At 45.2% G+C, this 13294-nt stretch overlaps 1 protein-coding gene across 1 annotated transcript; it reads left to right on the forward strand.

The window, feature by feature from the left end:
• Nucleotides 1–4922: 4922 nt before the first annotated feature.
• DIMT1 (DIM1 rRNA methyltransferase and ribosome maturation factor) lies at nt 4923–11742 on the forward strand (the record flags this gene model as incomplete). The annotated part of the gene is made up of 12 exons (XM_079548383.1): nt 4923–4983; nt 5120–5193; nt 5990–6076; nt 6759–6820; nt 6927–7020; nt 7100–7149; nt 7837–7960; nt 8057–8149; nt 9955–10019; nt 10326–10389; nt 10876–10982; nt 11700–11742. 12 exons carry the CDS (start codon nt 4923–4925, stop codon nt 11740–11742), a joined length of 924 nt encoding a protein of 307 aa, XP_079404509.1.
• Nucleotides 11743–13294: the final 1552 nt, after the last annotated feature.

Genomic DNA, 13294 nt, shown 5'->3' on the forward strand with positions numbered 1-13294 from the left:
GCACAAAAAATAAGGCAGAAACTTGCCAGGGTGATATTCAGAAAGTCACAAATCAAGCCTTATTCTGAAATAGCTCTGAAATTTTGATATTTGAGAAAAGCATCACCCTAACATCAAAAAAAAACCCAAGCCAAACAAGATTGAAGACCTCACAATGTATGTGTTCTTCAATGAAAACAGACAAAAAAATGAAGACTTTCAGGTCAAAAACACACAGATTAAAAAAAAAAAGATTAAAAAAAACAAAATCCTGTTCATACTTTCAAAACTAGTAGCCACTAAATCTCTTAGCAGAATTAACTAAAAAGAGCAAATAGGTAATCTTCTGTTTTATACCCTACATACAATACATCTTTGTATGTCTCTGCTTTAACAACGCTGCAAAAACAAACTACTATTTCTCATTAACTACTTGTATCAATCATTTTTACCTTTATCTCCCTACAAATTCCCTAAAAATTTCCTACAATTATGAGACCACAACTTTAAAATTCTCAGCTTGCTTCTTAGGAGATCATCAATTTCCACGGAACCAGGACATTGATTTACACTGTAAAATCTAACTAGAACTGGCTTTCCCTTTGTGGAACAGTGCCCAGAACAAAGAATCCAAGTCAAGGTAAAGCTCTAATGTTATACTAGAAGTCTTGATAGGCTCATTGTTCCATTTAAAATAATCACTAAATGATAAACCTGTAAATAATGCTGCTGACATCACAGGGAGTATGAAAAGGTATTCAGGTAAAATAACACCATGTTTTTATTTTCTGCAGATATTTTATATCTTGAACACCTTGGACTCTGCCTCACTGAACTGCCAAAATTCACCAGAAAGCAAGAACACACTGACAACACCGAAAAACACAGGATTAACTTGAAAGGAAGGATCACAATAGGATCTCTATTGCAAAGCACTAAGAACTTCAGGAAAATAAGCTCACACAAACAAAGCATCAATAAAATGTACATTCAGAATTTTCTGGTATAAACACTGCATAAAGAAGTTTGTCTAGTCTAGCTAACAGAGCTTCGGAGAACCTAAAAAAGGCAGCGATGGAAAGGAGGAAAAGAAGCAAATGGGAGAAAAGCCAGAAGAAGCAGGCAAAGAGCTTGCACTACAGAGGAAATCACAGCTCAATTCGTGCAAGACCAAATTTATACTTTGTTTCATTTGTTTCTATTTAAGAGTCAAATTATTTTCATTCCGAAAGAAATGTATTCTTATCCCACAGTCCTATGCCACTGAACAAGACCTGATAAAGTATAATTATGGAACACCTAATCAATTTAAAAAAAAAAAAAAAAAAAAAAAAAAGCAGACTATCAGTTACATTGTGAAATGAAAATCCAGTAGGGAACTTCTGAAAGTTACTGAGTTTGCAGTGTGTGCATCTGTCTAAACAAAACATTAAGTAACTTCTTCAACTTGAAATAAATTTATTGTAGGGTGTTTGCTCAGTGTTTTCCAAACAATGAGCTTCCATAGGAAAGCTGCATGCCTATCAACACTGATTCTGTAGCACATACCCTGACGCTGATATCAATATTCAGTGCAAGGACATCAGGGAAAAAAAAGGCAGCTTTTCTTTCTTTTATCTCCTTCCCTGTGAACGGTGTGATTACTAAAACTTCACACGCTTCAGCAAGAACAGGTGTCATCAGATGACAAACACTGAAATTAGTACAGCACTAACGAAAACCCATGCGGATTTCATCATTTTCTTGTTTCAAAATTATTACCTGACAGTTCTAGATAACAAAACAAAAACAGCAACAACAAAATCAAAGAAGCCTTTACAAAGCTTCACACATTCTTGAAAAAGTTTATATTTTCACTTTAAAAAAAAAAAAAAAGTCATTAAATATAAGCAGGTATTGCTAAAGGAATGACCTTAAAAGGTCAGGATAAAAATTCACTTAACTAATTATTTTGTCTCTCAGAAAGACCATGTCAGATGCCCAAGAAAGATCATCAGAAGAAGACAATCTTTCAGTGATATTTCCTCCACAAGACCCTGGTCTGAGGACATAGTAGATGTTTGGCATCTGAATTGAACAGCCCCCAAGCTGTCTAGTCCTCCACAAATGGGCACTGTTGACTTTTTGACTCCTCATGCTGGATGAGACTGACACGAGCACCAGAACAGAAATGAAGGCACTGATTTTGCTGAAGATGGGGCAATCTTTGGTTACAGTTTGGTTACAAGGGACATGCCCTTACAAAAGGTCCCTTCACAGCTTTCCAGTAGGCACCCATCAGGTACTGGAAGGCCGCTATAATGTCCCCTCAGAACCTTCTCTTCTCCAGGTTGAAGCCACAGCTTGTCCCAGGTTCTTTCCTGGTTCATGCTGAGTCTTTCATCAACTGACACTCCCAAACCCTTCTCCTCAGGGCTGTTCTCAAGCCATTCTCCTCTCAACTCTGCCTCTGCTTAGGATTGCCCTGACCCAAGTGTAGGACCTTGCACTTGACCTCACTGAACATCAAAAGGTTGGCAGGGGCCCATCTATCAGGCCTGTCCAGGTCCCTCTGGACCCAGATACCTTCTGGGTATCCCTTTCCTCTAGTATGTTAACCACACCACCCAGCTTGGTGTCATCTGCCAACTTGCTGAGGGTACGCTCAATCTCACTGTCCTTGTTGCCTAGAAAGATGTTAAACAGCACTGGGCTGAGAGGAACACCACTTGACACCAGTTTCCACTTGGACATTGAGTGCTGACCACAATTCTGAGTACAATCACTCTGCCAATTCCTTATCCAACAAGTGGTCCATCTGTCAAATTCATTTTTCTCCATTTTGGTGACCAGGATGTCACATGAGACAAAATCAACCACTTTGCACAAGGCCAGGTAAATGAAATCAGTTGCTCGTCTTTCACTGATGCTGTAACTTCACTGTAAAAGGCCACCAAGTTTGCCAGGCATTACTTATCCTTGGTGAAGCCATGTTGTTTACCACCAATCACTTTACTTTCCATGATGCATTAGTAGGGCCTTCAGGAGGATCTGCTCCATGGTCTTGCCAGTCTCAGAGGTGAGAACAACTGGCATGTAGTTTCCTGCATGGCTTTTTTTCCCTTCTTGAAAATGAGGGTTATGTTCCCCCTTGTCCAGCCATCGGAAACTTCTCATGATGACCTAACTCACACAGCCCATCTTATTCATCTAACTTCTTCGAAACTCAGCTCACCTTTGCCATTTCATAAACAAGACTGAACGCTTCACAGCAAACTAGCATGCAACAGCAGACATAAAAAAGCAAGTTTCAGCCTGCTCTCATGCAGGGGCATTAAGCTAATTATTAATTGGTTAATTAATCAAATTAATTAACATGAAGCCTTTCCAGCAGACAGTTAAAACCTGCATCTGAAGACACGCTTCCCAAAGTTTACACATCCATTTTGAGCGATAAGCCCATCATACACACAGATTTATGGCACGCAGCAATCTCCCGCAGGACGGCGCAGCGATGGAGCGGGACGGGAGAGGTGACGACGGGAGAGGCGGGCACCGGAGCTCCAGGAAGTCGAAGCCCCGGAATGCGCGCACCACAGGAGGCGCTCCCACGCACTGCCGGCGCCTCTCGGAGCGCCGTATCGAGGATGGGGACGCTCGAAGGCAGCGGCGGCGCTCAGAACACCCCGCACGTGCTGCGAGGCAATAGAAAAGAGAGACGGAACTCACCGCAGCCGCGCCGGCCCTCCGTGCGACTCGGGGAAAAGCTGCTTTGCCGTCGACGTCAGCCTGCGGGAAGAAGAACAGCCGTGTGTACCGCTGCGGCCGCCCCGCCCCGTCCCGCAGGACGCGGCTCTCCCGGCAGCGCGCCGCCCCGTCCCCTCGGCGCTGCCCGGTCGGACCCGTTCCGCGCGCAGCCGGCAGCGGCGCCGAGGGCCGGGCGGACGGCGCGACGGCAGCGCGGAGTCCTTGTCCCGGCAACCCGCCGTAACGATAGCGGCACCGGCACCTGCCCGACGCCACGGCGCACCGGAGAGCCCCGCACGACGCCGCGCAACTTCGCGGCTCGCCCCCGCCCGGCGCAGGCCGCTCCCGCTGCTCGTCCCGCCCGCAGGACGCCGCCGGCCCCTACCACCTCCACACGGCAGCGCGCCGGGCCCAGCACCGACCAGCCCCGCTCGGCGCCGCGCCCCCCTCCCTACCCGCCACTGCCCGCCACGCCGCGCCGCGGAAGGCCGCCCCGCTCCACCCCGCGCCCCGCCCACCAGCAGCCCGCTCCCTCGCCCTGCATACCAGAGGAGTACCCGCGGGACGGCGGCAGCGCGGGAGCGGGGGACGGCACACCGCGGCTGGGCGGGGCGTGCGCGCGGCCCCCGCCTATTCTGAAGCTCGCGCCACACGCCGGCACCCGCCGGCGGAGCTGCGGTACCCCGCCTCCCCGGCGCGCCGCGCACACGTCATCTCCGCGCGACGTGGACGGGCTCTGCCCGCTGCAACGCCGGGCAGGCGCCGTTTCGCTGCGCGTGCGCGAGGTGGGCGCGGGCTGGCCTGTGCGGGGGCGGCGGGCGTTCTGCTGCCGTTCGGCTGGGCGGTGTTCGGCGGGTGCGACGTGATTCGAGGAGGCTCTCACGCTTTGCGCGGAGTTGTGTTTGTGGCGCAGGGCAGAGTGGTTACGACAGGAATTCATGCTTTGCCTTGGCTCTGAGTTATCTCGTTGTGAGGACAAGAGACGACGGGATAGCCCTGACGGGACGGGCCGCCCTCTGACCGCGCCCCGCGCTCGAGCGGCCGCCCCTCAGCACGAGGCGGCACGCAGCCGCGGCGCGAGAGCGCCCCTCCGCCCCCGCGCGGCCGCCGTAGCGCCGCGGTGACGCGCTCCTGCCGCGCTGCCCGAAGGGAGCTGCCGTCCGGGTGCCGTCCCGCGGCGGCCGCACGTGCGCGTGGTGCGGAGCGGCGCCGCCGCCATGCCTAAAGTAAAGGGAAAGAAGAGGCCGCGGCAGCAGCTCCAGGAGGGCCGCGCCAACGGTGAGTGCAGACCGGGCTGTCGACACGGAGACGCGTCGGAGGGTTCGTGGGCTTAATGGAGAAAGCGCCCGCGCTTTGCCGCGGCTCCTGGTCGGGCTGGCGCGGGGCGCGAGCTTTCCGTCTGGCTTTCCCGCAGGTATCTTATTCAACACCGGCGCCGGGCAGCACATCTTGAAGAACCCCCTCGTCGTCAACAGCATCATCGAAAAGGTGCGTGCCCCAGGGCGCTGTCCGTGTGCTCGCGGGGCCGCTGGGCAGTCAGGTGCCTGCGCGGAACCCGAACAATTCTACCCTCCCGAGGTGTTCAGCTCACAGCGCCTCAGCAGCGCCTTTCCTCCTGGGAGACGCTGAGAGAGCTGGGACTGCTAAGGGAGTCCTGTGAGGAGGCAGGTCCCCTCCTTATAGATCTCCAGAAGCAGGCTGGATGTGGGCCTGGGCACTCTGCTCAGGTTGAGCCGAGTGTGGACCCACAGAGCCTTGCCAGCCTCAGCCCTTCTGGGGTTCTGTGAAAGTAGTGGTGAGGCCGTGCTGGTGTGGGTGCGTGTGTCAGGGGAAGTGAGTGCCCACCGTGCCTGCTGCACCTAACCGCTGTCACTCGGTGAGCTGCAAAGTTCTTTCTGCTGTTAGGGCAGCGGCTGGGGGAGGTGCTCAACTTCAGAGTTGGGCTCATGAGCAGAAGGAATTTTTGCTTAAATGCATTTTTATTTTCTACATCCTTTTTATGGTTGCAGAGATGTTTTTTTGTACTATGCTTCTTACATTTTACTGCATTTCTTAAAAATGGTGGCTATGTGCTTACTTTTCTGTACTCATCTAAAGCACCACTTAATTAAATTGTAGGACATTATTGTTTTCACTGTTTTCCCCCTTCTCATTCAGACTACATTTATATTTGTCTGTTAGTTCATTTCATGCTTTTACTGAGCTGCACATGCCTTCCATTTTAAAATTGAATGACCGCTACAAGTTTGTTTTAGAAAAATACTGAGATGCTATTTATTTTTAGGCTGCATTGAGGCGTACAGATGTTGTTCTGGAAGTAGGCCCTGGAACTGGTAACCTGACTGTAAAGATGCTGGAGAAAGTGAAAAAAGTAAGTGTGGACTTCCTCCTGTACTTAAATCATGTTATGGCTTAGACTGTGGCAAACAGAAGGGTCTTTTGCTGTCTCATCCGGATAAGTAGAACTAACTGATTTATATTTTTCTCAACACGCATAATTCCAGTGAGTTTTTGTCTGTGTAATTCATATATGTTTTTGTCAAACTGTATTGCTATTATCAATTTATCTTGTATCTCTTGCATGTCAAAGCGTAATGTAGGTGTCCTAAAAACGAGCTCAGGGATGCCAGAAACCAGGAGGTTTCTGCAGAAACCTCTGTTTTTGCAGAGGACAAAAGCTCGCTTGATCTTGATTTTCAGTAAGAATACAGGCCGTGAAAGCAGAGCCTCATGATCTTTCTGACTTTTTGAAGGGATACCTGGGTTACCACAGGGATAACTGGCTTGTGACGTTCATAGCTTTTTGATCTTTTGCTGTCAGCTCTTTCTGTCATTGTGAAGCAGAATTCACCAAGCATTCCCTCTAGTAGGGAACATGAGCAGGGATTAGACTACTTTAGACAGGCAGGAAAAAAACCACACATAGCCTGATGGAAATATTGAGTAGCTGCTTAATCTTCTAGCAACATCTGCTTGCACCTGTTTTACAATTGTAATTTTAGACCCAGTCAGGAGTTCATATGAAGCATTGCAAATATATACATTATTTTCAGGTTATTGCTTGTGAAATTGATCCCAGACTTGTGGGTGAACTTCAGAAAAGAGTCCAAGGCACGTAAGTATCAACTGTGGAAATTATGTGAACTTAAAGCAGTGGAGCTGCTTTGGCAAACACTAGCAACATGCTTATCTGAAGGTAACCCCAGTGTACTTTTCTTTAGGTGTCTGGCAAACAAACTTGAAATCAAAGTTGGAGATGTCTTGAAAACAGACTTACCATTTTTTGATGCATGTGTAGCCAACTTGCCTTACCAGGTATAGACTAAACAACGTGACAAAATTTTTTTTCATAATTGCTGGGAAGTTGTACTGATGTTACTACTCTTTTCCTCAGATTTCTTCACCATTTGTTTTCAAGTTATTGCTTCATAGACCCTTTTTCAGGTATGTGAAATAGCAATGCTCTGGATTGACAGATAGAAGAAAAAGCCTCCTACTTTCTTTTTTGTAATGTAGAAACTGCTGATGCCTGTAGGCTAGTCAATGTGTTGTGCACAAGGAGGAGATTTAGTCTTCAAGAATTTCTCCTGTTTGCACTAGAATTGCAACTGATTGTTACTCCAGAGATAAGCAGTGCATAGTAAAATTTCAAATGCTTTCCTACATTAGGTAATAAGGTTGGTAAGGGTAGAATTGAAGCCATGACATTTCCTATTGTCCATATAAGGTGTAAAAATGTAGCTGACCAGGTACTTCTGTGTGTTGTTCAATATGTTGTTGACAGACTTCTTTTAGTGATGTTACTGGTCAGTTTTTGGAGTTAGAGAACTTGGGTTTGAAAGATTTGTCATAGAAATACTCAAAGTTATTTGTTAGTCACACACAAAACTCTGAGACTAGTCTCTGTCTCTTTGATCTTCGTCCACTTGAAATAATCAAACTCTGTAGTAGTACTGAAACAATTTGACTGATTTCACTGAGGCTTTTTTGAACAATCCGAGCTAATTAAGCAAGTGTGCGCACTCCTTTAAGTGCTGAGAGGGAAAAAGATGTGTTTTCTTACTGCTAGTTGGCTTTTGATTTAAAAGTTGATTAAACTTAGGATTTATTTGTCATATCTGTTTCTCCCAGGTGTGCAATACTTATGTTTCAAAGAGAATTTGCACTTCGTTTGGTTGCAAAACCAGGAAGTAAGCTGTACTGCAGACTTTCTATTAATACTCAGTTATTAGCTCGAGTGGACCATCTGATGAAGGTATACATTACATAACAAAGCTGTTGAAGAGAAAACTACATTTCTATGAATGTGAAGATGTGCAGATTAATCATGCAGCTGCTTAACTTCTAACAGGTTGGAAAAAACAACTTCAAGCCACCTCCTAAAGTTGAATCCAGTGTTGTCAGAATAGAGCCAAAGAACCCACCACCGCCCATCAACTTCCAGGTGAGCATCGTATGCTCTACTAACAATGTAACATACTACTTATTATCTTGCATGCAAGACAGGGAGGTGATCCAAGTCAGCCAGCATAACTTGTCCAAGGGCCAGTTGAATGGAATTCTAGGATGGAGTGACAGCATCAATGGACAAAGGAAGGGTAATGATGTCATCTTCCTGAACTTCTTCAAGGCCTTTGACATGCTATCATATCGCATTCTTATGTATAGATTGGGAAGATGTAGATTTGAAAGGTGAATTATTCAGTGAAGAAATTGGTTGTATGGTTGCAGCCAGAAGGTTGTGGCCAGCAGGTCTGTGTCCAGGTAGAGGCTGATGACGAGTGGTCTCCCTCCAGGACGTCTTGGGATCAGTGTTTTTCAACATCTTTATCAGCAATCTAGAAAGTAGGTCTCAGTGTACCCTCAAGCAAATTTGCAGATGACTCAGCTGAGTAGTGCAGTTGATACAACAGAAGGAAGGGATGCCATTCAGAGGGACCTGGAGAGGCTTGAAAAGTGGGCCTTTGTGAACTTAAGGAAGTTCAATAAGGACAAGTTCAAGGTGTTTCACTTGGGCTGGGGCAATCGCAGATATGTGTACATTATGAGAAGAGAACTCCTTGAGAGCAGCCCTGCAGAGAAGGACCTGGGGATCCTTGAGGATGCAAAGGCTTGATGCAAGCCAGCAGCATGCACTTGTGACCTGGAACGCCAAGTGTATCTTGGGCTGCATCAACAGGGCGGCCAGTAGGGTGAGGGATGGGAATGTCCCCCTTTGATCTGCCCTTATGAGGCCTCACCTGAGATACTGCATCCAGTCTTGAGCCCCAAACACAAGAAGGATGTGGAGATGTTGGGACAGATTTAGAACAGAAGGGCCTTAAAAATGACCTGATGTCTTCAATGATTCTCCCATGAATACAGGCTGGGGGAGCTGGGCTTGTTCAGCTGGTTCAGCCTATGAGGAAACCTCATTACCATCTTCCTTTACATAAAGAAAGCTTATAAGCAAGAGGAAGACTCACTTTTTACAGACTCAGAAAGGACAAGGGAAAATGGTTTTCAACTAAAGAAGAGGAAATTTAAGTTAGATGTTAAGAAATTCTTTACTCAGAGGGCGGTGAGGCACTGGCACAGGCTTCCTGGAGGAGGTGTGTGTGTCCTAACTAAGGAGATGTTACAGACCATGCTGGCTGGGGCCTCTGGGTAACCAATATCATGGACATCCTTGCTTATGGTAGGTGAGTTGGAATGTGTTATCTTCAATGTCCATTTCAATGTAAGTTGATCTATGATTCTGTTTCTGACAAGACTGAGATAATAACTCCGTATCAGCAGGGGAGTTGCAACTCATAATGTGCCTTTCATAGTGCTTCCCCTTCTGGCTGATGGCTTTGTTGTTTATGATAAAAAGAGTGTCTTCAGGTCACTCTTTACGGTGTCAGAAGATAGATGCTACAAGATAACGTTTTTGGAGTTGACTTTTGAAGTGTTTTGATCTTAAAGACTTTTCCAACCTCGTCCAGCACTATTCAAATATTCCTGAAGCATCTTGCGTCTTCAGCACTTAAAATTTCATCTGGAAGCCCTGGCCACAGGAAAGAGCAAGTGGTTTTATTGGGTGAAGTGTTGTTTTTTTTTTCTCCTCAACTTGTATTACTTTGTCCAAGATTGTGTGCTTTTTCACGAAATTCTTAAGAAAGATACTCTCCTGAAAGATCATTTAGGGTTGCAAAATTATCGAGTGTTTGTTTCTGATTGTAGCAGCTGTATTTTCCTTTCAGTAAAGATTGTACACTTCAATTTCAGGAATGGGATGGTCTGGTAAGGATAGCCTTTGTTAGGAAAAACAAGACACTCTCTGCAGCCTTCAAGTAAGTAACTTCTATTCGAGAAAAATTTTTCAAAGTTTGAGAGTTCATCCAATTCACCATTCACTTTGTGAAAATGCATGGCAGTGTTAAATGCATGCCATCAGAGTCTGGAATAAACTTTGAAGGAGAGTTTATGCTGAGGTCACAAACTCTTACAAAATGAAACTTTTAGGAGATAACCCTTTAACAGGCATCTGTTCAAAAAGAACAACTCTATGTCGTCAATAGTTTATTTTTATAGTAAAGTCTAACAGAAAGGCAAAAAAATAAAGATCAGCTTTCATTCTAGATTTACATTTCCTTTAGGTCAAGTGCTGTAGAGCAGTTGCTGGATCACAACTACCGAATTCATTGTTCCTTACATAATGCAGTAAGTTCCTTTTTAATACATCAAATTTTAAGCCTGTGAGTTGTGACCTAAATTCTAATATTGTAAGAATAAAAAAATAACAGTGGAAAGGCTCGACATGCAAAAGCATGTCTGAGACGGTTTTGGGAAGGGAGAAATTTAGCTTTTTTTCTTAAAGAAAAATCTGAAACTGTTACTAAATTGCAGTGAAAAAAAATTAAGTCTGAGGACTTTGTTAATACAGTGGCTGTACGTGTCTCAAGGACTGACCTCACAGCCTGCTAAGAAAACCTTGTGTCAGATTAGCAATACTGTTACTGATCCATTTATAGTGAATGGGCTACGGTATAATTTCAGACACAAGAATACAGTAATCCATAGAAAAAAAAAAAAAGTACAGCTTACATTGCTTAAAAGAAGCAGGTCTAAAAGCAGGGAAATAATAAGTTAATATTTTTCTGTGCTTTGACTAGGAAAGTAATTTGAATCCTTTTTTTCTATTGCCAGGAAATACCTGAAAATTTCAAAATTTCAGAGAAAATACAGACAGTCCTAAAAGATACAGGTTACTCTGAAAAACGAGCCCGCTCCATGGATATAGACGATTTCATTCGGTAATTCTTCTCTGTCTTCCTTCTAAGCTTCTTCAGATTCCACCTGCTTCTATACCTATGCTGAACAGATTAATAGTGGGTCACATAGGAGAAGTAGTATCCCTGCATTCCACTGAATGCCAAATACTCTTTTCTTTCCAATCTGAACATGAAGCACTTAAACTCTATATGTATATTAACTGCTGTTTACAGTATTCATAAGCAACTAGATAAAGATCCCTGCTCCTGTAATGTCTGTACTAAGCACTTCTACATCTCTTCTACAAACATAATTGCTAATGTCACTTTTCTGCATGCTTGCACAGCCCTTACTTATTTTCAGGATTGGGCCTTAATCTGTACCATAATTTGGAAATATTTGTAATTTCCTACTATATTGTCTGGCTTCTGGCTATTAACTCCAAGTTGGAACAAGAATCATCTAAAATTCCTGCTTGTTTGTCAGTGTAACAGTCAATGCTGTAACTGCTCTTTACAGAGATGTAGCAAACCTGGTAGGATGCAACATAAATAACTGCACTGGAAATGTACCTGTAGCACTAAAGTGGCAAACTTAGTAGTAACTTCCAATGTAACAGTGTAACAGTTCTTTCTTGTATTTATTTATGGATGCTTTTGTGCTGTCTTGAATGTTTGCCAGTAAGCATGTCTTAGAAATGATTTAATCTGCTGTATAAATTAATAGAAATTGTGACATGAATATTTCACTTTTTTCAGACTCTTGCATGGCTTCAACTCGGAAGGCATCCATTTCTCATAGACTTTACCAGAAGAGTGAAAGATCTTCTGTACTTACTTCTGCAAGCCTTATCTAATCCCACGTGACTGAAAAGGGAGAAGCTCTTCTCACAAAAGCAGCACAATACAGCGTTCACATTTTGATTCCTATTGAGAATAAGATGTGCTATTTTATCACAGACAACAGAAGAGGAAATACTACTCCATATTTTAAACGCACTCAGTTCGTTCATGGCTGAAGAGCTGGACTTCCACACAAAACTGTATTTTTCAGTATACTCAATGACACGTGGATTGATACTGCCATAACTTAAATCTGTATTCTCTGATCATGAACTTCATCTCAGTATATTTCTACAATACGGTAGAATCTGATCTGGCAACAAAAATGGATATGTAGTAATTCCAGTTAAATGCTTCCTTTTGATTTGAAATGACCACGTCTTCCATTTGTCCTCCAGGAACCAACGGCATTCCAAGTCTGTTAGCAACTTAGTACTGTTAAGAAAATCCCATTAAGTGTTTTTCAGAAAAAAGAGCATTTGTCTTATGGGCTTTGTGTAAGCTACTGAGGTTGATATTTCCTTTATCAACTGTCTTAGTGCTTTTGAACCTTTGTAGGAATTGGCAGAAAATTACCAGCTGACCGGCAGTCTTAATGCATGGCCAGAATCTACAGACTTTTGTTTTAGTCAACTGTCTTGTGGGATAGATGAGTGGACAGTGAGGTGGGTTGAGAACTGGCTGACTGGCAGAGCGCAGAGGGTCGTCGTTGGCGGTGCAGAGTCTGGTTGGAGGCCTGTAACCAGTGGTGTTCCTCAGGGGTCGGTGCTGGGTCCGGTCTTGTTCAACATCTTCATCAATGACCTTGATGAGGGGATAGTGGCCACCCTCAGCAAGTTTGCTGATGATACGAAGTTGGGAGGATTGGCTGACACGCCTGAAGGCTGTGCTGCCATTCAGAGAGAGCTGGGCAGAACAAAACCGGATGAGGTTTAACAGAAGCGAGTGTAGAGTCTTGCATCTGGGGAGGAATAATTGCATGCAGTGGTACAGGTTGGGGGATGAGCTGCTGGAGGGGAGCTCTGCAGAGAGGGACCTGGGTGTCCTGGTGGACGACAGGTTGGCCATGAGCCAGCAGTGTGCCCTTGTGGCCAAGAGGGCCAATGGCATCCTGGGGTGCATTAAAAAGAGCGTGGCCAGCAGGTCGAGGGAGGTGATCCTCCCCCTCTACTCTGCCCTGGTGAGGCCTCATCTGGAGTACTGCGTCCAGTTCTGGGCTCCCCAGTACAAAAAAGACAGGGATCTCTTGGAAAGAGTCCAGCGGAGGGCCACGAAGATGGTGAGGGGCCTGGAGCATCTCTCCTATGAGGAAAGGCTGAGTGAACTGGGTCTGTTCAGCCTTGAGAAAAGAAGACTGAGAGGGGACCTGATCCAGGTCTATAAATATCTGAGGTGTGGGGGGCAGAATGGCGAGGACGGACTGTTTTCAGCAGTGTGTGGAGACAGGACAAGGGGAAACAGGCAGAAATTGCAGCATAGGAAGTTCCGCACAAATGTGTGCAAGAACTTCT

The sequence above is a fragment of the Tetrao urogallus genome (assembly GCF_951394365.1).
Source record: "Tetrao urogallus genome assembly, chromosome: Z".
Taxonomy (NCBI): Eukaryota; Metazoa; Chordata; class Aves; order Galliformes; family Phasianidae; genus Tetrao; species Tetrao urogallus.